General features: G+C 40.4%; 2 protein-coding genes across 2 annotated transcripts; both read right to left on the bottom strand.

Annotated features, from left to right (window-relative positions):
• Positions 1-2,129: 2,129 nt before the first annotated feature.
• Positions 2,130-17,057, bottom strand: ccar1 (cell division cycle and apoptosis regulator 1). Its single transcript, XM_018678331.2, has 26 exons — positions 16,985-17,057; positions 15,772-15,933; positions 15,482-15,657; positions 15,246-15,377; positions 14,828-14,860; positions 13,888-14,084; positions 13,507-13,633; positions 12,825-12,944; positions 10,993-11,185; positions 10,733-10,877; positions 10,453-10,608; positions 10,091-10,316; positions 9,533-9,646; positions 9,039-9,205; positions 7,979-8,189; positions 6,693-6,776; positions 6,239-6,427; positions 5,797-5,988; positions 5,446-5,682; positions 5,218-5,347; positions 4,786-4,874; positions 4,555-4,695; positions 4,261-4,381; positions 3,973-4,155; positions 3,333-3,538; positions 2,130-3,220 (listed from the first exon to the last, which is right to left on the bottom strand). Exons 2-26 carry the CDS (start codon positions 15,881-15,883, stop codon positions 3,140-3,142), a joined length of 3,762 nt encoding a protein of 1,253 aa, XP_018533847.1. The 5' UTR covers positions 15,884-15,933; positions 16,985-17,057; the 3' UTR covers positions 2,130-3,139.
• Positions 17,058-17,663: 606 nt separating this feature from the next.
• Positions 17,664-21,722, bottom strand: zgc:110319 (uncharacterized protein LOC796111 homolog). Its single transcript, XM_018678318.2, has 8 exons — positions 21,615-21,722; positions 21,035-21,128; positions 20,164-20,299; positions 19,555-19,621; positions 19,339-19,450; positions 19,189-19,252; positions 18,745-18,919; positions 17,664-18,337 (listed from the first exon to the last, which is right to left on the bottom strand). The coding sequence occupies exons 1-8, from the start codon at positions 21,705-21,707 to the stop codon at positions 18,269-18,271; spliced, it is 810 nt and encodes a 269-aa protein (XP_018533834.1). The 5' UTR covers positions 21,708-21,722; the 3' UTR covers positions 17,664-18,268.
• Positions 21,723-21,823: the final 101 nt, after the last annotated feature.

The raw sequence follows: 21,823 nt of genomic DNA, 5'->3' as shown, positions 1-21,823 counted from the left end.
AATGTGAAAGGGTGATTTGCCAAAGTGCTGAGTGGGGGGGAGAGGGGAGAATTTAAAAAAATCTACAAGGGAATGGAAAAGCAAGAATTAAGTAACAATGAGACCAGTGTAACGTCATACTATTTCTGCACATGCTCTACAACCACACCCAGAGATTTCAGATGTCTGATTTACATGAAAGGTTACATACATGAGAGGTTAAAATGGCAACATGATCAGTTACTAAACCAAACTCCCCTTTTTTACTAACCTTGTCTGCCCCTACCCCTGAAAACTCTGACCCACCATTGAATCAGCCTGATTGTCAGCAGACCAGCCTGTGAGTGCAGCAGCTCTTTGATACCAGGGTGGGGGTTAAAGAGGAGAGGCAGGGATGTGGCCACAAAAGCCTTCTGTCGCAGCCAGGGAATGGGGTTACCTGCCCTGGTCTTTGCGGTGGGGTCTAATTTCACACATCACATGCGCATGCATACATATAAGCGTGCACATCCAAGTGCAAAACCTCACACACATGCACACACACAAACACAGCTGCTGCTGCTGCAGGAGTTTGAGGGGTGAGGCGTGTGCATGTGGTTCCTCGGGGGACAAATGAGGTTTGTTTGTCAAGTATTCAGAGCACGATACCAGGACAAAAGCAGCCACATAACCAAAGCACTGGGTGACAGATAGTCATTGTTCTCTAGGAAATGACATAGACAAGCTGCTGGAAACAGACAGAGATGTTTCCTGCTAAGTAAAGTTGTTTTTTTATGTGAAGTAGGTCTACATCTGAGAGGGAATATATTTAGCCATCACTTTCATAGATGTAGCACCTCTCTGAAGCACCGCGTGATATAAGTGGGATTAAATGAAAAAATCTTGACTAATCACACTGTCTCTATAAAATGAACCCAAACACAAAATGTTTCATGAGTTAGCTGTGACTGTTTCCACAACAATATGGGCAGAAATCTATTAAAGAGGTCATTATTGATCACTGATAGCATGTGAAGTAAAACCCCATCTAATAATAGTCTGACAACATGGTGGAAGAAAGAGTGTGAGGGAAAGTGTTGGCTTGTAAGGGGTGTGGTGGGAGAGGAAATGAAGCCAGCATTACATTGACAGGAGGCAAAAAAATCCAGCAGCTCGAAGACATAAAAGGACATCTCAGGAAACAATAGCTTCAAAGGTAAATGATCTACAGGAGGCTGAGAGGCAGGACCCTCCCTGTTCCTCAGACAAACTCAATGACAATGTGCTACATAATTAATATTCCTTGTCTGAGCTATGTCTGGTCACACCCATAATGTTCTTTTTCCAACCACCACCAGGGATATTATTCCTGATAAATGGTGTGAAGTAACTCTCACTCTCTGATCTCGGCTTCATCACGTTTTCCCGTTGGTGCTGAGATCTTTGCTTTGAGGATCACTTCACTGATTTTTAACCTCATCTGTTTCATACTTGACAGGAAATGAAAGATTTAGAATTCCTCTTACCACTAAAAGTCCAGCACCTGATGGTCCAGTCACAAGCTGGGAAGAAACAAGCAAAAAGTAGTCAAATTTAAATAATAATAAGTAAGTTGCTCATTTTTTTATGGTGCCAGACTTTGTTCCACCTCATTTTAATAGGCCTTTTCCACAATAGACACTTTATCATAGCAGGAATGGCTTGTTTACTGGGACAGGGATATAATTAATATCATTAGTAACACCTGAGCTATTCCCATGACAAGTCAAACTGCATCTGTGAAGATGGTATTGAAGAACAGTGAATAACTGCTTAATAAATGCTTTCAACCTTTAAGTTCACAAAATCGCTTCTGGTCAGTAAGTCAAAAACTGTGGACTCTGCTGCCACCTGCTGGTGAGCAGCATAGTAATACAAGCAGAAAATACCAGCGCTGAACAAAAATAAAACTCCTCCTAAAAGTCACATTATTTAGTTTCTACCACTAACAACAGGTCTTTTTCTCAGGGGACATTTTAATGTGCCATAATAGGAAAAGCACCTGATACCTGTTCTTTTCAGCTACAACAAGTAACAATGTCTACTGTGAAAAGGGCCTTTCAAATTTGAGAAATCTTTCAGTTAATTATTAAGTCATACAAAAAACTGGTGGAAAAAAGGCAGACACACTGTAGTGTTAAAACAGACCACTTTACTCTTGCACAAGACATCCATAGAGTACATTTTTAATAGAAAAATAAAATTGCCTGCTCTGGAGCACATTTGAATATAATTGTGGCTCTTCTCTAGAACAACCCAAAACCAACACACACAATTCATAGATGGATTTCAAAATGTTCATGTCTCTGCAGCAAAGATTCCTTCACACATTCATTGAGCTTATGTTTTTTTGGCTCATGTGTAGTTTTCCTTTTTCAGAAAACAAAACAGATGCTTGTCACAGTAAAAGGTGAAGCACTGTAACTGGCAGCGCAGCATTCGGTGGATACAGCCTGTAGGTGCCGACAGCAAAAAGGTCCAAGAAAGGCAGGAATCATGCATAGCCATGATGTGTTTGGGGAAAGAAAAAAAAAGCCCAGCAGAAGCAGGTTAAATTAGCTGAGCAGAAGAAATGTAAATCGAATGTGTTTACTGAACACAGTTGTGGTTTAACAGTGGATCAGAACAATTTATAAAGAAATTCATTCTGTCTGAGCCACATAGAACCCCCTCCCACCCTTTTCCATCCAAAATTAGTTTATTTTAAATATAGTTTTTTTTTTTTTTAACGAATTCTCTCTCACATAAATAGCATCATTATTGCTCATTAGAAAAACAAAAATCTCTGAAAAGTACAACTCACACATACTGGCATTTAAATCTACAATGTGGCATTTTAATGGCCAAAACAAAGCTAAAGCAATGGCAAAAAGAAATGTTAGCAACTGAATTTAAAACTATGAAAATAAGCCTTTCAAAGCTTTGACATAGTTAAAATTATTCAAGTTAAGAAAAGTAACTCCTCAGAAACAAAACTATTGTACATGGAAACCGAGGTCAAATTAACAAAAGGGAACTTATTAATTTATACATGTACTTAAGAGAGGATAGGTCCAAAAGAATGATGTTTAGTGAGCTTATTTACACATTTTTTAAGATAATCAGTGTTAAAAATTAGCTTCATTTAGTTTAAATGTGTCACTCATTCATCAGCGCCATTTGTTTGAGAAGCCTGGATGTGATCACCAGTGACTTCGTCACCAGACTCATCTACTTCCTGGTCCTGAGAGAGAAAGAAAAAGGTAATCAGTGAATGTGAGCTCAGATCCTGTCTGAACATAAAAAAATAATTGGATTAACAACAGTTCTGCCTGTTTTTTTTTAAAGCAGTGCACCTTTTTCAGCACTGCCAGCAGCCCTTTGACAGTGGACATCAAAGTGTTGGACGTCTTGCTGATGTGGTCGTGGTAGACAGTCTTCTGCTCCTCTGCAGCCTTCAGAGTCTGCTCAGTCTGGCTCAGGGTGCTTTTAACTTCCTCCAGCTCCTTGGACAAGGCTTTGTTTGCTTGTTCCAGCTGTGCCTTAACCTTTGCATCTTCATCTGGAATGACGCAATGCAAAAAGTCACAAGGATGGTTACACTGAATGTAGGTTCACAATTAAGCACAGTGGACATCAAGAGGCAAAGTCAGGTCAAATTATACTCTGCTACTACTCAAGAATCTACATCTAATGAATATGGGATTTTCAACCTGTATAATAGTGGAAATATTAATCTTATCAACCAAAAACTATTCTCCATTCTATAAATATAATATCCTGTTTTATATTTTGTATGCGGTAGTTGGTAGCAATGTGCCAGTCCACATCTCAACGGAAATCACAGAGGGAAGACTGTTGAATAAAGTGAGACTGGACTTCTTTGTAGCAAAGCTCAAATTGAGCCAGATCATCGTCCTGATGGACTACTGACACAGAGTGTAGCTTGCAACTCGTGACACTCTAATAAATAGCATAATACAATTCAAATCATACCCATTTTGGCATCCTGCACCATGAGTTTCTGTTCTATCTCCTCTCTTGCCTTCTCACTCTTCTCCAATTTCTGCATCATGCTGCCAATGTCGACCATGGCTCCATTATAGACGATCAGATTACCAGACTCACTGGCCTCTGACTGAACACGAGCTTTTGGAGCAGGAAGTAGTCCTCGATTACCTGTCAGAAAGAGAGAGAATTTCATACAGGAAGAGAGTTTGTCATATGACACTTCTGATGTAATGGTAAATAAAAAAATTGAGAGTGTTAGAAACATGGTGTTACCTAACAGGTTTTCTATCAGGGCTTCATTAAACGAGGGAACCGGTTCATCCTTTCCCCTGTCTGTCAGTTTGCGGTAATAACAAGACTCTCTGACCACTGGTTTGTTTAACAGCTTCTTTATCTGAAAACAGACAAAAATCCACAAGACAGATTAACTAAGCTGTAAAAAAGCAGCAGCAAAAGCATCAGCAGGCAAGCAGTGGAGTATAGACAGTCTGACAGACTAAGAATCAGGGATGCAGATCCAGAAACAGAAACAGACCATAGACATAGTTAGGTTTGACGTGTTTTCACCTGAGCACGAGACAGGTGCAGTCCCAGTGTGTACAAGATCTCCTCCAGGTCTCTCTCCAGCAAATATCCACAGTGGCTCTGGTCAAAGTAGACAAATGCCATCAGCAGCTCCTTGTTGTGTGTGACCATCTGCTTCTTCTCCTGGTGTTAACGACAACAAAATTTATACCAACAACCATGTTACACTACTTCAGTGACTGAACACTAGGCATACAACAGTGACTAACAAACCTTGTCTTTGGATGACCTCTCTTTTGATGACTTGCGGTCGTCCTTGCGGTCTTTCCTGTCCCTGTCATTAGAGTCATCGTCATCCTTGTCTAAGAAATGAACAGAGTGGGGACGAATGGAGCACTTTAGTCAGAAATCAGTGGAATAAAAAAAGTTGTTGACTCACAACTAAATGGTCCCTGATGTTCTTAAATACATATTTAAATTCTATTATTATTTCTTTGAGTGTTAAAGCAGTATGAACAGAAGACAAATGTATATAGCAAAAGCAGAAAGTGATGTTCTTCCCCACATAAGGCCTCAGAAACTGTGGAAATGCTGTCCATCACAGGTTCAGCGTGGTGCATGGTTTCTCATCAATGACCAAATTATACTGTGGGAAATGAAAAAATAATCTGACGTATTTAAAGAAAATGAGACAGAGTGCTGTACCATCATCATCGTCATCATCTGCATCTTCGGCCTCCATAGGGTCGTATTCTTCAGCATTAGCTGTGCTGCCATCGTCTTCATTTTCCTCTTCGTCGCGAGACTCCTCCTTTTTCACAGTCTTTTCATCATACTGGTTAAAAACACAAGTCATATACAACTGCATGAAAACACACATCATTTGTTGAGAAAATGACAGACTGAAAAGACCAGGCACGTGTAATGGCTTACCTTCCTCCTATCGTCCTCATCCTCTTTGGTCTTCTTCACTGCTGGTTCTTCATTCTCCTCATCTTTCTCCTTCTTTATTTCCCTCTTCTCAGCCTCCTTCTTCTCTGCCTCTTTTTTGGCTTTCTTCTCCTTTTCCTTCTTCTCGTCCTTGGCAGGAAGAGCAGCGAGGGCTTTATATATACGGTAGCCGAAGTCTCTCTGCAGCATCTCATTAAACAGCTCAGCAAATAGAGAGACCTGGACAGAAAAGTAGGACAGTGTATTACCAGCCTGCATTCTACTGGCATAACACACCAATAAAGAACAAATGTGTAGTGTAAATTCTATATGTAAAATGGCAGCAAGTCTCACCTCAAAGGAGTGCTCTTTGTTGTCCTCCAGCCTGTAGTCCAGCAGCACGCTCAGGGACATGACACTGCAGTCAAATTTGCCATTTTTGGCTGCCCAGTTAGGGTGTACGAGGATGGTGGGTTCGTCAGGGAGGATGTAGCGCCTTTCTCTCCGCTGGCGCTCAAGCTCCTCTTGCCTCTTCCTTTCCTCCTCCTAACAGAGAGGAACACATCAAACCAACACACAGGTAAGGTTACTTACCTACTTACTTACTAATACTGACAAAAATTGCCAAAACTAAGACATTTAATTTTCACCTCTCAACTGAACAGATGCTTTGTACAATATAAAGGAGACATCTATGTTATTTCTACCTCAACAACAAAAATGCCATTACTTCTAAATTCGCTCATATTATCAGTACTTTTCCACATAATTATTCAGTTAATAGATTTCTCTGTACCTCTCTGTCTTCCTCAGTGCGACATGGCTCCTCTTCCTCAGCAACTTTACTCTCTGGTTTCTCTGGCTCCTTGGACTCCTCCACCTGCTCCTCCACCTTCAGCTGCTTCGTGAGGCGAGCGATGAGCTGCGACTTTAACCCCTTAGAGCTTAGCGAGCGACAATCAAGCTCCTTCCGCAGGTCATTTACCTATAAAAAGAGAAAACAAGAGAAAAACATTTAACCTTGTGAAGAGAGGAGCGCATTCTTGGTGTTATGACTTATTGGCCCCATGTAGTTGCTCAAACAGATGTGAAAGAATTTCTACACAGAGAATACACACAAATCTGTATTTTTAAATATCTTACAGGTCCACAGGTACTTTAACAGGTTTGTTCATTGTCTGCTCTCCACACAGATACAGTCATATGTGTAGCTGAACGATCAGTGCAAAGACTATCTCCTTGAACCTTACCTTCATTGATTTCGGGTCAAGTTTAGCCCAGTGAGTGGGAGTACTAACGTCCTTCGACTCATCGTCGTCCTTCTCCTCTTCCTCCTTGACAGGAAATCATTAAGATAGAGACAGGCAGAGAGAGAGAAAGAGGTGGGATAGCAAACAGTCAGCACAACACTCGTGGCCTTTCGTGAGCTTTAAAGTTGATCCGTGCAAGAAGCAAGGTCACATCTGTCTTTCATTGTCTCGTCCTAGTGAGCTCTCGACTGTGTTTAAGTCCACTGCTACTGAAGCGTACACAGGGAAGCTCTCTAGCTCTTATGAAAACCAACAGAAATGCCCCCCAGCTGCCAATCAATCAATCTGTGGAACACAAAAAAGGTAAAAATCAATGAGAGGTGTGTCCAAAAGGTGTGTAGGTACATCAGGTGAACTGAAGCTGGGCTCCAAACGGAGTGAGGATAGGGTGGCCCTACCATGGTCTATGACTGGGTATTGGGTATAGCCATTTATGGGTTTTATACACCTACGTCAGATAGGAGCCATCTGTCCTTCTGTCCAACCAACTGCCCTGGAAAAACCAAATTCTACATATAGTCCAAATGAAAGTGTAGAATCCAACAACAAGAACAGACAAGAAACAGGACTTGGGGGAGATTCTCTTTTCGAAGTCAGATGATATCAAATTGATGTGAAAAAATCATAAAAATACACATTTCTACAACAAACACATTATTTATACGCAACTGACTCCACAGATTCCAGTTTTAAGAAACATTACAGATTCCAGTGTTAAAAAAATCACCACTGGTTAAAAGCTGGGAGACTATTTGAGCTCACTGCCAAACCAATTTGTAAGCACCCAAAATGAAAGGTTAAGCAAATGTTGTTAATGTAATGCTCGACAAACTGCCAGGATTAACATCAATGATTACTCCCAGATTAGCACCCAATTACGAGGTGTTTGAGGAGCTGGAAGCTGTTTTATCAGTTGCGATCGGGGCCTACACAACACACCCTAGTCTCACTGCTTCCACTGTATGTGTCTGCTGGATGTGAGGGAAGGTGGGAGTGCTGATGGAGGAATGGGAGTTGGAGCAGAGGAGAAGGGGACAGGTGGAGGAGTAAACAGAAGAAGCCTAGGTGAGGTTTGGTGGAACAATAATCTGCCTGTGTTCGTGTCTGTGTGCGTGAATGGTGAGGTGTGCTTTGTGTCTGGTGTGTATCTGGGGTTTGTTTTTTGTAATTCCTGTGCCTTCCTGTGAGAAGCGGAAATGAGAAGAGAGGGATTAGCGGTTCAGTGCCTGTTCTCCATCCGCCTCCTTTCGCTCGGCCGACAGCTTCTCAGCCAGCTGCTCCCGGAGTCGCCGTGACAGCACCTCCCACTCTGAGCGGGTAGGAAGACAATGCCAAACATCCGGAAGAAACAAAACCACTGTCTCCACATGAGCAGGGACTGTCCGCCCCTTGTGTGTCTCCTCTGGCCGATGATAGCGAATCTCTGCAAAACGATACCTGTCGCAAAGGAAGAGGGTGCATTGGAAAGAAACATTCTGGTCAGGGCACAGTATAAAAGGCAAGCCTTGCTAAGGCGAGCCTTCTACAGCTACTCCCTCCCATGAGGTCACTGAATGATCGTACACATCATTACAGTGACCTTTCTCCCATACAACACACAGCATAGACAAATGGACCCAGTCTGCAGCTCTCCAACTGTTGTCACAGGTTACGCCAGCCATTTTGAGAAAGTTGACAGACAATCACATAAAATAAATCACACCCCCAAATTCATCCCCATTATAGCTTCAGCCAATTATGGATGAGTGCGCTGCATTTAACCTAGGATACACTTAACGCACTACATTAGAGTTGTGCGAAGAGAGACAGAATCAACAGGACAGTGAAAGCCAGTTAAATATGTAAGATATTTAACAGAGAAAACAGAAAAAAAATAAAATTAAAAAAGTAATGGCAGTGTCTTCTGGTCCAGGCTACTGCTTCCAGCCACAAAGTCCATGCGTTTGGTTTTTCATCACAATGAAACAGGCGTATATAAGTATAGAGAGTGTGACAGAAAGAGAGAGCCAAGACGACAACACACGAAAGGCCAAAAGAACACTGCACAACACAACAAATAATAGTAAATAATAGGTAGCAAATTAACAACACAACAATCATTGATATAAAAAGGAAACAAAAAATATCACCCAACATATCCAGGATGAGATTTAGTATAGAGGTAGTAAAATTAACAGCATATTACAGATACTCAATTTGAGATTTTAGTACCAGCAGAGTTAATGAGTTTAAAAAGAAACACAATCAATGAGACAAATAAATACTGATGAGAATAGCAGCTCTTACCACTGAGTGCACAGACTAAGGTCTATGCCTGTGAGTGCCTTGCAACAGCGTATGGCTGTCTTTATGAGGACTGAGGGATCCTTTTCTGGGTCAGCTCCATCCAGAGAGGGAGACCAGTGACCACCAATGGCCATGGCCTCATCTTTTCCTCTCATTCCCACCAGAAACTGGAGGAGAAAGACAGACGGGTACAAGGAGAGCCACAGAGTACAGGTTAGATGGAAATGGGGAATATGGATAAAGGGGTGTGGAGGGTGGAAAGAGCAAAAAAATAGAGGACAGAGAAAGAAACAAAAAGGTCAGCAGCATGTCCAAATATTCATACCTCTGAGGATCCTCTACCAAAAGATATTAAAACACCAGCGTTATGGACACATGGCAGCTGACGTCAGTCAGGACTTTTCAACATTGTGAGTGTTCAGCAATGGAATAGGATCATAACATCATTGTCAGCTCATGTATATGTTAAGAGGCAGGGAAAAGATGTGAAGTACCTTAATGAGTCTAGCAGGATGTTGAAAGGAGTCTCTCATTTCCTGGGGGTCCTCTGCCAGAGCACAGGACTTGTGGTAGAGCTCCTCTATACTGGGGTTAGCCAGCAGCATCACCTACACCACAAACATACCACATTAACTGATTAGTAACAGCCTGAACTGGAAACATCCTCCCCCAAAATGCATGAGAATATCCCAGTGTAGGGAGAAAGAGAGGTGGTTCTTGGATTAATATAGCAGCAGTGGTACCAAAAGCCCTGGCACATAGACCTCAATCATCTCAGCTACATGTTGTGCATATCTGCAGGCCTATACATTTATTTCTAAATTATACTTATGGAAAGGGGTGAAATTAGATTTTTCTTTCCAATTTTTTTTTCTTTAGACTAAAATGTAATTGCTTTGGACAAATTACTGTGTCGGCCAGTCGTAAACTAAATCTTTAGTGTACAGGATACATATTTCGTGAATATTTTTTAGGTGTTCAGTATCATATTAGTTTGGTCCTCTTCTTAGATCACCCCTTCTAGCAGCTGTACTTATCACTGGTAGTCCTACCTTAGCACTGTAGGTGTGGTTGGCATCAGGAGGGTCCAGCACAGCTGTGTTCTTGACTAGAGGATCCACCTCTTTGTGCAAGATGTGGAAGTTACAGGCATTACTAAACTGGAAGGGTCGTGTTAGGGGGAAGGCATCCACCCAGGTGAAGACAGCATCAAAGAAGTCGCTGGGAATGTAGAGGCTCTGATAGCGCCTCCTCAGCTCCATCATGTCACAGCTGGAGCTGGAGAACACAGAGAGGACAGATACTACTTTAGCAACACACATTATATATATAGTTAAATATTTCACTAGAGTGTAACACCACTATGATCTGTTTCCAGCTACAAAGCATGAATCACTGAAAAGACAGTTCTCACCCATCTAAGCTGAACTTGGAAAACTGGACGGTGTATCGAGGCACTACCCTGCGAGGCCGTCTCGGTGAGCGGTCCCGTCTCGGTGAGCGGTCTCTGGAGCGTTTGCGTGTAGGTGAGCGTTCTCTCGATCGCCTTCGTTCACGGTCTCTGTCTCGGCTAATGAATTAAGTAAAAACATTAAAATGACTAATGACTGCTCACTAATAGCAGGCAGAAGTTTACAGGATATTGACTACAACTGTAAATATCAGATCATCTATGATATCTATCGTCATCTCACCTGCGTTCTTCTTTACTCCTGAGGATGAGCTCAGGGCCTCGATCATTGCGACTGGGGAAACGAGGTGGAGGTTCAATCCGCCGGACAGGCTGCGGCTGTGGCATCATCCTTACTGGGGGTTGAAGCAGACCCCCAGGAAACACATCTAGAGACAAAACACATAAAACAAAGCACTTTAAATACCACACAGACAGCTTTGATTTTGTGCTTAATGTTGTACCAAAACATCTAAAAAATAATAGTCAACCCCACTAACTTACCTTTGGGCGGAGGCTGTGGCAGCAGAGGTTGAGGAGGGTTTTGGAGGAGAGGAGCCAGAGAGGCAGCAGACAGCTGGGCCTGCAGGAGGGAAGGAGGGGGAGCCTGGGACGGAACACTGAATGTGGTTGGGGGAGGTAGCGACTGCAGGATGGTGGGGGCTGCTTTCATCATGTTAGGAGCTTGAGGTTGGCTCTAGAGAAAAGACAAAAAAGACAGAGTAAAAAAAACTGAGACATGAGGACAACTTCAGAGGCAAACCTGAAACAATCTTCAATTAACATGCCAATGATTGCACAACAGATAAGATGAGGAACTGTACAAAATCTTGGTCAGTGGCTGCTTGAAAGAAGAAGCTAGGAGAAGGTCCTAATATCTGCTTGATTGAAACAATTGAGGAAATCTTATCAGAGGCGCCTTGTTAGGTTGTCTTGATCAGAGAATACCTGTTGTGAAACAAAATCTCAACCCAGGGGGCATCTATCTCAGTTTAGTTTTGCTATGGGACAATGTCCTAATCTCAAATTGTCTTAAGGTGAAAAGTAAAGTAATAATCCAGGTTTTGACCTGTTTGGGTAAAAAAAACTTTATATTTGTTTATCAAATCTTTTGGGTGAAGAAAACAAGAAGCAGAGACAAAGGTAATGGTTAAAGATACATTCTTGAAGAGATATCTGTGAACTATGGCTAGGTACTGTTTAAGAATATTCTCAGTATTGACTTTTATACTTATCTCATATGAGATTATTTCACCTAAAGCCAGATACAAGCTTCTGTATACTGAGATGTCAATAAAATCTTTCTTCATACTACATGTCTTGACATCACTGTAATATTTGTTAGAGCTCATATTTAAACAGAAGTCAAACTGCTGATGCCTGACGCTGACACAAGACTGTGTGGAACATCTTGGGGGTTGGGGAATCACACTAGTACTATTTCACTGTGAAATCCTAACTGTAAGGTAATTTTAATAATAGTTCTTTCCATTTGTCAAGACCATAAGCCAGCATGACCAGATCTGCTTTATCAATGACATGTTGCATGTAACAACATTTATGAGGGCAGTATTGGTATATGGGCAGTATTTTCTGAGAATATTTCAGGTATCTAGTGAGCAGACAAGTTTGGCAACATTCTGGTTGAAATATAGTCACTTGAACCAAAAGGCCACAGTGCTACAATATTCAGAGACATACACGCTAATATAAATATCATTATTAAAACTGTATGTATCCCATTGGTTGGTAAGGCACTGATTCAACTGGTAAGGTAATGATTTGCATGCTACTTCAAACCAAACCTTCACACTCAGGATTACTGCAAACCAGCCCAGTTACGTAAAATGTATTTTCTTGCTTCATAGTTGGACAAATGCTCATTTCACCCCGTATACTGTTTCTGGCATTATTTAAAATAAGTTGAAAATGTATTCTTATTTATAGCAGCTTTTCCTGAAGTCCCTGTCTTCTGCAGTGTCCCCTGTAGAGAGATTTGCTGATTTTAACATTAAAACGCCCAAAGTGTGAAAACACCTCTGAAACAAAAGTAATATCTCCAGCAACATTAGTTTGTTTTCCAAACAAAAATAAATATGATCTGGGTAACAAGGCTGTAATCTATCACAAAAAAGTACATTCAAAAATGTATTAAGCAATACTGTAAAAACAGTCCCCTTGTAAGACATGTTAATGTACCTTAAAATAAAGAAATGTATTGTTAAACCAAGAATAGCTCTAACTATGGTTCACCATGAATAGGTAGGCAGCAAAGGAAAAAAAGAGAGTGGGGAAGAAAGACCAATAAAGTGTGTGATTCAGGGCTTGGGGGTTACATTTTGTCTGTTGTCCGCAGTGGAGTGCATGTCTGAGTAGCGCAGCTGCATCCCTGGCTCACTGTAAAGGCTGCCGAGCTGTGGAGAAGCTTGAGGTAAAGGCTGAGGCTGCTGCTGATGCTAGGAGGGATTGAGAACACAGCAGTCAGTAAAAGACAGAGAGGTACAGGGATAAGATTAAATCTGAAAAAAAAAGGAAAAATAACCATTTAAATATATTATTCTCCTCAGACTAAGACAGGTGAATTGTCCAGGGTTTAAAATGAACCTGTAAATTCCACTTTTAAATATTCAAAATTCAAATAGATATGTTGTCATTTTCACCATGTAGGCTTGGTCACAGATGCAAGTCAACAACTGTTCTGGTGTTTGGCCTTATTGACCTACTCAGATCAATAAGGCCAAAGGCTAAAACTAACTGAATTTAACAAATACTCAACTGGGGTAAATGTATTCATTCACATTTTGTACAACTCCAAGTATCAGTGAGACTCTTAGCAAATGTGGAAAAAAAAATCATGTAGATATTATTACATAAAGAATTTGTATCTATATTTAAGGTAGACGAAGCATATGTTTGTAGCAGATAGAGCAATTTTTTAAGCAGAAATCCCCACATTGTGTTAACATGTTGGACAATGTTATTCTTGAGTGACTTAGTGCAACCTCTGAGTGTTCTCACCGACTGGTTTGCTAGCTGAGGTAAGGTCTGGATGCGCTGGGCATTCCACTTGAAGGGCATATTCGGGTTGTACACAGCTTCCACTAGGACCCTGTCCCCCACCTGTGGGGTCTTCCCTTTCACAGCGCTGAAAAGATGCATATAAAAAAAGCATTAAGACATCTCTCTATGTCCGTTTCACATTGGACAAATAACAGTGCCAAATACTGGCCTGGAAAATGACATAGGCCGTGTAAAAAGAAGAGGGAGGTGTTAATGCAATACATACAATGAGGAAACTATGGCTAATGACACTGAGATTTTAACTTGTCATTTCACCAACAACCTCATTCCCACAAGAAATACAGTCTGAGAGATGCCAGGGACCATACTCTCTTTCACCTTAGCTGAAAGAAGACGTCTTCATCTACAAAGCCAAATGTGTCATGTAACTTGTTGACGACACCAGTGAAGACTCGCTGCTTCTGTGGCTGTGTCTGCTGTTGGTGACTTGAACGCGGTGTTGGGTAGGACACAGTAATCTGGGCTGTCTGCTGGGGGTTAGAGAGGCTCAAGCTGGTGGGCAGGGCAACGGGGGGCTGAGGGTAAAGAACAGAGAGAGGGCTCAAAAAAACTGCTGCTATGAATACACTCTGGCTGCATGTCTCAACCCTTCCTATCAATAAATACAATGGGCACACAACACTGCAAGAATACAAAGGGAAACATTTTGATAGCAAATCAAAAACTTGGAACAATCACTAAGGAATCAATAAAGCAAAAAAGCTTTGATCTGATCAGCTATGAAAAAATTTGGCCTACATTCGAGATTCAAATGCTTAGATGTTAACAGGACTGATCTAGACTGTGAAATGGTAAAATATTTATATGGTGATGGAAGGCCCACACAATAGGTTGAGTCCAATAATGCTGTAGCAGCTCAGGTAGAAAAGCAAGAAGAGTCTGGCTGTGAAAGAAGCCATTTTAAACTTTGTTCAACCTTGGGAGCGCTGCTCTGAAGTAAAGCTGAAAGGAACCCTTTTACACCAGTGTAGTTTTTGATGTAAGAACAAACAATGAACAGAGAATGAAGAAAAACTACACAGATATCCTCACAGTCAGTCTGTGCTGTACACCTAAATGTATGCTGCAATATGCTTCATCCCCTTGTAATGGTGAACATGATACGCCTATATAAATGGATATGCACAGAGACAAAAAAGTACATATGAGATTTCTCAGTAACTCAGATAATTCAACCCCAACTGCAAGCCTGGACTGGTATCTTGGAAAAGATAGACAATATACAGAATGCGGCAAATGTATGTGTTTTGCACATTACCTGAGAAATCAGTGCCTGTTGAGGCTGTGGGAGCTGTGAAGAAGGAAGGAAAACAGAAAATATTAAGAGTGACCATTTTGTTGACTCGATACAACAGATTTACCCACATTAAAACGGTGCACCTTCTGCTCTCAAAACAATTCTCTACAGCCCAATGGGCTGTGTGCTCACTAATGGATTTTGCCAGTTGAAACAAAATCTATTTACCGCTACATATAAAAACATACTGACACTTGAGTAGTATCAAATTACATTCACAATTTATTCAGAGCCACAACAGAAATCTAAATATAAAACCTAATGCCAATGACATTTCTTTGGGAAGCAATACTTTTTCAAATGTTACCATGAGTATGACTATCTGAAATAAAGGGTTAGGATTAGGGTTGGCGTTAAGCAAAATGAGCCTATGTTTCACCTGATGAGGTACATTGTACAGTTGCTGTTGAGGGGGTTGCTGGGGAGGTTGCTGCTGTTGCTGTTGTTGTTGCTGTTGTTGTTGCTGCTGCTGCTGTTGCTGATACTGCTGTAGAGCTGTATTGATCTGAGACTGTATACATTAAAAAGCACATGGGAGAGATTGTAGTTGATCAAACAGTGTTACATGTGACCATGGCTGCTAACTGTGCTTTTGACTACCTTGCTGTGACTGACCTGCTGTAGTGCTGCTGCTGCAGCAGCTGCAGCTTGCTGCTGCAAGGCAGCAGTCTGCTGAGACAGTTGATAGTTTGCAGCAGACTGGTTACTGAGGGAGGCTGCAGCCAAGGCTGACTGCTGAGAGTAAACAGAGGGAGATGCTCCCAGAATAGATGGCTGCTGCACACCCAGAGCTGCAGAGAAAGAAAATAAGGCACCGGATTCAAAGAAAAAAATGTTTTCTGCCCTTAAGCTTCTGCTTAAAGAGGAAAAGAAATAGCCCAGACCCTCCGGTTTGCTATACTTACAGTGCAAACTGTTGAGGTCAAGAGACTGTCCTGAGTGACCCGGCTGGGACACTGCTGTGGCCGCAAACTGAGTCGCCCAGGGCGGATTCTTCTGTCCCCCAAATTGGGCCATGACTCATTCAGGTTAAGGGCAATCTCTGTTCACCAGACCAATGCTTGTCACTATAAACAAAACAAATTATAAAATGAGGTATATTTGAAGGACATCTGGCAGATATCAGGAGAAAAAATAATCTTGATAATTTCTGCACCTACACTAACTAAAAACTTTATGAACATTATTATGCTATAAAAATACGATTTGGGTAAGAAAATAAATCCCAAGCAGACAATTTTTAATGGCCATGCCCTGTCACTGTTCACAGTTGCATAGAGAGACGTGTATGCATTTGCAGCAAAAGTCGCACAGGGTAAACAGAGAGTACCGAAACAACATCCAAGTCAGCACTAGGTATTGTACAGGAGGCATTACCCAAAGGAAAGGGTTATAACGTTATAGCGTAATATGACAACTTCGAATTAAAAAGTTTACTTTTACACGACTGGCATGTTGTCAACACTGGCTGGAAAAACAAAAACAACGTTTACCTTTAGCTAGCTCCTACTGTCTTACAATAACTTGGTTGAGCCATTTGAGGGAAAGAGTCAGTAGTTGGAAAGAACAAATTACGTATTCGTAGACAAGAAGTACCAGAACGCGTTTCCCTTAATTTCGGTAATGCTCCGTAGATTAGTAGGATAACTGCTGACACAGCAGGCTGGCTAACGTTAGCCACTTCAACTGACAGTAGGCTAGCGCTAGCTAATGCTGTTATTGTTATGGTTAACAGCAGCTGACTAACGCTCTTTTAAGCTAAATTGTTGTAGCTTCGTCGACATTGTTAAAACACACCTTGGTTAGCTAAAACCATATTAAAACACAGCATAGCTGCTGTAACACACTTGCTGTATACAACGCTAGCTAAGACTTAGCATCTGCACGTCGTTAGCTTTGTTGCCAGATTAGCCTCGTGCTGATTTGTTATAGAGAGCGAGGCCCAAATTAACGTTCGCTGGCAGTTGTCTCTGAATGTTTCAAAAGCATAAAAACACACGATCACTAATGGCAACAACTCTCCTGCATGCAAATAATAATTGCACGCCAAATGTTCGTGAATAGTTCACGATAACTACTGTAGTAAGGTTTGATTAAAACATTATCATCACTGCTTACCACTGTCCCCCTGCACCGGCCGATGAACACAGAAGCTGCGCATGCGCCGAAACCGACCCATGCTCCAGGCGGCTGACTCAGTATAAAGTGGTTTACCTGTGTTTACCCATCAAATAAACTGTCCCTGTGTGGCTGTACCTCCAGAGCATGACTTAAAAAGGTGAAGAATTTGTGTCACAATTCTCTATCTTTTGCCTACAAATTATATTCAAATATAAAACTAAGCAGGCATACTTTTATGTACAGTGTATACATGTATAAACCTGTATAGGTGCATATACTGTACATAAGCCCTCTGTAGCTATGTACAATATAATATTTATTCCAGCACTCCCCCACACCCTTACTGTTTGCATCCTATTTTCAGTTTACATTTGTTTTGTATATAGACACTGTACGTTTTATGCAATAGGTTTATCTTTTTGTCAATTTGTATGTAGTTAAACACCTAGCTAAAACTAATGCAGTCCAATACAACAGTCCTTCAATATATCTTCCCTCCGTGAAGGTTATAATATTTTCCTTGAAAGTATGTTAAATGAGTGTTAATTCAACTGTATAATCATTTTGGAGGCTGCATTTTCCTGCTGTTTGACTGTACGGCATCATACAAAGAGGTCTGTTGCTCTGCCTGGTTTGAATGTAATAGAAATTAATAGAAAATAATCAACGACTAAGATTTGCTTTCAAACTGTGAACTTTATTTAATGTGATACAGTAAATCTGTAGCTATTGATGAGTGAGTGTGAGTGGAGCACAAAGCTCACAAACAGCATACAGAATGTTTAGGGTGCAAACCTGTAGCCTTGCTAACATTTTATTTAATTAACAGATACACTGACGGGAAAAAAAACAGCCGTTTCATTTGACAACAACAGTAAAATCTTATCAAATCATTAATTTCATTCATTCATTCTGTCTGACTATAACCAGTTGTCAAAAGCTTTCCATCCTATGAAAATATTATTTCAAAATATACAATATTTATAAGAAATAAATACAACTCAAGATTTACAGCCATCACAGCAGAACATTTTTCTTAAATAGAAAAATGACTGCATCTCCTGCATACAGGTATACAGTATTTCTTCTTTCCTAACAGTATGGGGCTAACAGTATGTACACACAAATTACAGCTTGAATGCTTAACAGTATATGCACACAAAATAGCAGGAAATATTTTTTTGTCTTCATTCTCATGTTGTGTAATAGTAATGGAAATAATGCATGGCTGTGTTTTTTTTTTTCTTATTCTAACAAAGTCCATGGGTGTCGAACAAGTTTTTATTCTTGTAATTTGCGTTCCAGGTCTGAGAAAACCTTTGCATTAATTTCATCCACTTCATCTTCCACCTGGAAAAACAAAGACATTTGACAAAACATTAAAATGTAACATAAAAGTCTGTTAATATATATTCTACCACGCTTCAAAGAATGACATAAACTCAACTCAATATAGTAGCAAATATGTAAATCATCTTTTTTTTCATCATTTTATTCAACTCTAGTCACAAAAGCTGGAAAACTGCACCCAAAGACTGAAAAAAAATGTCTGGTTTCTTTGCTAAGCCTTGAGGGTCAAAAAATAAGAATTAAAAGGAGATTACATCACTATTCCTTGTATGTGATGATCAAAATATCCAAATGACAACTGGTTTCAGAACAAAAACATGCACAAATCTTTCCCCAGCTGCAGAAACAAATCCTACACAGAAACTACAAAGCCTCTATCGTATTGTATGACATATCTTGATAATCACCTGTTCCACCTTGTCTACCTCTGGGATATAAAACTGCAGCATGTTCTGAATCCCGTTCCTCAGGGTGACTGTGGAGCTGGGACACCCTGTGCAGGAACCAACCAGTTTCAGCTTGACTGTGCCATCATCAAAACCCTTGAAGATGACATCACCTCCATCCTCCTGCACTGTAGGCCTTGTAAGTGAAATACACCGTATCGTGGTGTACAGAAAGAAACAACAAAAAGATTAAGACTGTTATCTCAGTACAGCTGTCTTACACCACACTGTCAACATCACTTCACTAAGTGCCTATCATAGCAAAATGACTTAGGAAATATTTGATCAGGATTCAAATAATATTTACAACACATTAACTATGAATCAGTGAGCTTTCCAACTACAATAAACTGACACAGACTGAAATTATTACCTAAACTGCTCTTAACGTTACTAGAAGTGTACCTGATCCTGGTGTCCAGAAGCTCCTTTATCACAGATACAATTTCATCATCATCTTCAGAGAGACCTACAAATTGTACAGTGTGGAGATATTTAAGAAATATTCTGTGAAAAAACTGCATGCTTGACCAAAATGTCCATTTGCATACTCACTGCTTTCATGGTGAACTGTCCCTGTTGTTATCGGGTCACCACTTTCAAAGAACTTGGCAATTGCCTCTAGGGCATGGCGCTTGATATCTGTCCACTCTACATCTTCATCTGTCTGACACGTCACCAAAAATCTCATGAGTGTGTTATCTCTCCAAACAAAGATTTCATATCAATAAAAACATAGTGACAAGGTGTTAAAGTACATTTAATACTTACTTTGGTGACTGTGATGAAGTCAGGGCCAAAGAACACACTTTTTACTCCTTCGATTTCAAACAGGACCCTGCAACAAACATTTTTTCATGTTATTGTTCAACAAAAATGAAACATACCATGACAGCATGAAGCTTTACACAATGCTGTTGTTTCGTTTCAGCAAAAAAACATATCTACATCACACGTGCATTCAGTTGATTTAATTCACAGAAACCCTGGAGTATCACATAGTGTAGCGGTCAGACTGTTCATCTGTCACATCTCCTGTGTGACTCTTCAACCATGCAAGATCATCACTTTCAGAAACTGAGGACACAAACATGAATAGTTCAATGACAATAATGTCCATTATCTAACTATTATTCCTTTTTAAAGAGAGGAACTGGAAAGCCGCACATTCACAATTCTGATGCATTTATTTAGATATTTCTTTTCATTGTTCTGACAACATGGATCTTTATGAGTTGAAATAAATTCAGTTATGAATGTGAGATGTAACACTTAATAGTTTTTTCTAAAGTGTGGAGACAATGCACTCCTTTTAAAATGTCTACCACATTAGAAACTGTACAAAGTGAACATGACAAAGTACAACAGTAAACACACAACCTGGCTAAAGATGAACATTCAGCTGAGCTTGGCGAGGGAAAGTCAAGTGTCCCACTTCCTAGGACAGGTTTACCAGGGAGAAACTTCAAGCTTCTGGGGTTTGGCGTGTCTTGAGTCTGGATGGACAGGTGTCTTACTGAAAGACATCACAAAAATAATTTATTATTAACGTTCTTTTTTCTTTTCTACATGGCAGTATCATTAACAGATGATGAAAGATGACAGTGTGAGTGAATCTTTTAAGGTCATGGTCTGATTAATCTGTACATCGCAGTTTCATTATTTCCACAGGCACCCAGAAATTAATTGGTTTTCTAGAGCTGAAATTATTAGATCATTCAGTTTGTTTGCTTTTTTCATCAATTATGATGCCACAATTTTAACCTCTTAAATGTGAATATTTGCTAGTTACCTGTTTTTTTATGACAGTAAACTCAACATTCTTATATTTTTGACACATGGTCAGACAGCAAAAGCAATTAGAGCATGTCAACTTTGATGTCAGGGTTAAATTGTAATTTTTGGTAGTATTATTAATAGTATGAGTAAGAGTAGTCATAGTGAAGACATTTTATACACTAAACAACTGACATACTGATACTGACACATACTGATGATGATAATCTAACAAAAACAGTAGTTGTTAGTTGCAGCCTGCAGTTCTCCTATGATGGAATTATATATAACCTAAGATGCCATTTCTGTGCTTTAATTACTCATGAAAAAAACTGAAGACATTTAACAAAACTCAACAACAAAAGTTGAGCAACTTTGTGACAGATGTGCAATTAATCAAATTATGCAACCCCAAAGGATATGGAGTAAACCTGGGGATTTGGGGGGGATTTGATTACGGACAATGATTTCTCACTTGATACGTGCGTGGTTCCTGTCCCGGGCTGAAGCTGAACTTTTCTGGAGCTCTGGGTCGTGCACTGAGAGTGGTATGAGGTCCTGGATCTGGTCTGGAAACCTTACAACATAAAGAGTATAACTCTGTTTGTCAGTCAATACAAGACTTCAAGTCGTTCACTTTTTTAAAGGCAGGATTAAACAGTAATGTCGTGTTGAGGGATGAAAGCAAATGTTTACCTATCAGCTCAGGGTTTGATGTACAAACACATAAACTATGTAAATGTTTCGTCATTTTACAATCAATGAAGTTCACGGTGAGCTAACGTTAGCGGCTAACAGACATAATAAGGATCGAGAGGCACGCCACATATGAAATCGGTGACAACTAAAAAGGTGGAATTAACTAGACTAAACTAGCTTTTTCGGTATCTCTACCTGTACATGGGTGGATAGGATTAGTGACACACCGTTGCCTAGTGTCGCAGTTTCCTTGTTAGCTAATTTGCTAGCTAAAAGCATCATCTCAACCACACCCCAGTACGCCAAGTTTAAGCTTTACACAAGCATCACAACTTGTCATAACAGCAGTACAAAACAATAAGTTGCAGATATAGAAGTTCAAACCGAAACTGAGCCGTATTTCTTGCTCGCAACAACTGGTGAAGACCCCATCTCAAGCGCGCCGCCATTTTGTTTGTTTTGAAAATGAGGACCTCATGTGGTTGACAGAGCATCATCATCCTGATCACACGTGTCAGTGATGCTGACCTTTATCTAACTTTCTCACTGAAACAGCCAGGATGTT

Source organism: Lates calcarifer, linkage group LG16_LG22 (genome assembly GCF_001640805.2).
Source record: "Lates calcarifer isolate ASB-BC8 linkage group LG16_LG22, TLL_Latcal_v3, whole genome shotgun sequence".
In the NCBI taxonomy this organism is placed as follows: Eukaryota; Metazoa; Chordata; class Actinopteri; family Centropomidae; genus Lates; species Lates calcarifer.
This window is presented reverse-complemented; position numbering and strand designations above follow the sequence as displayed.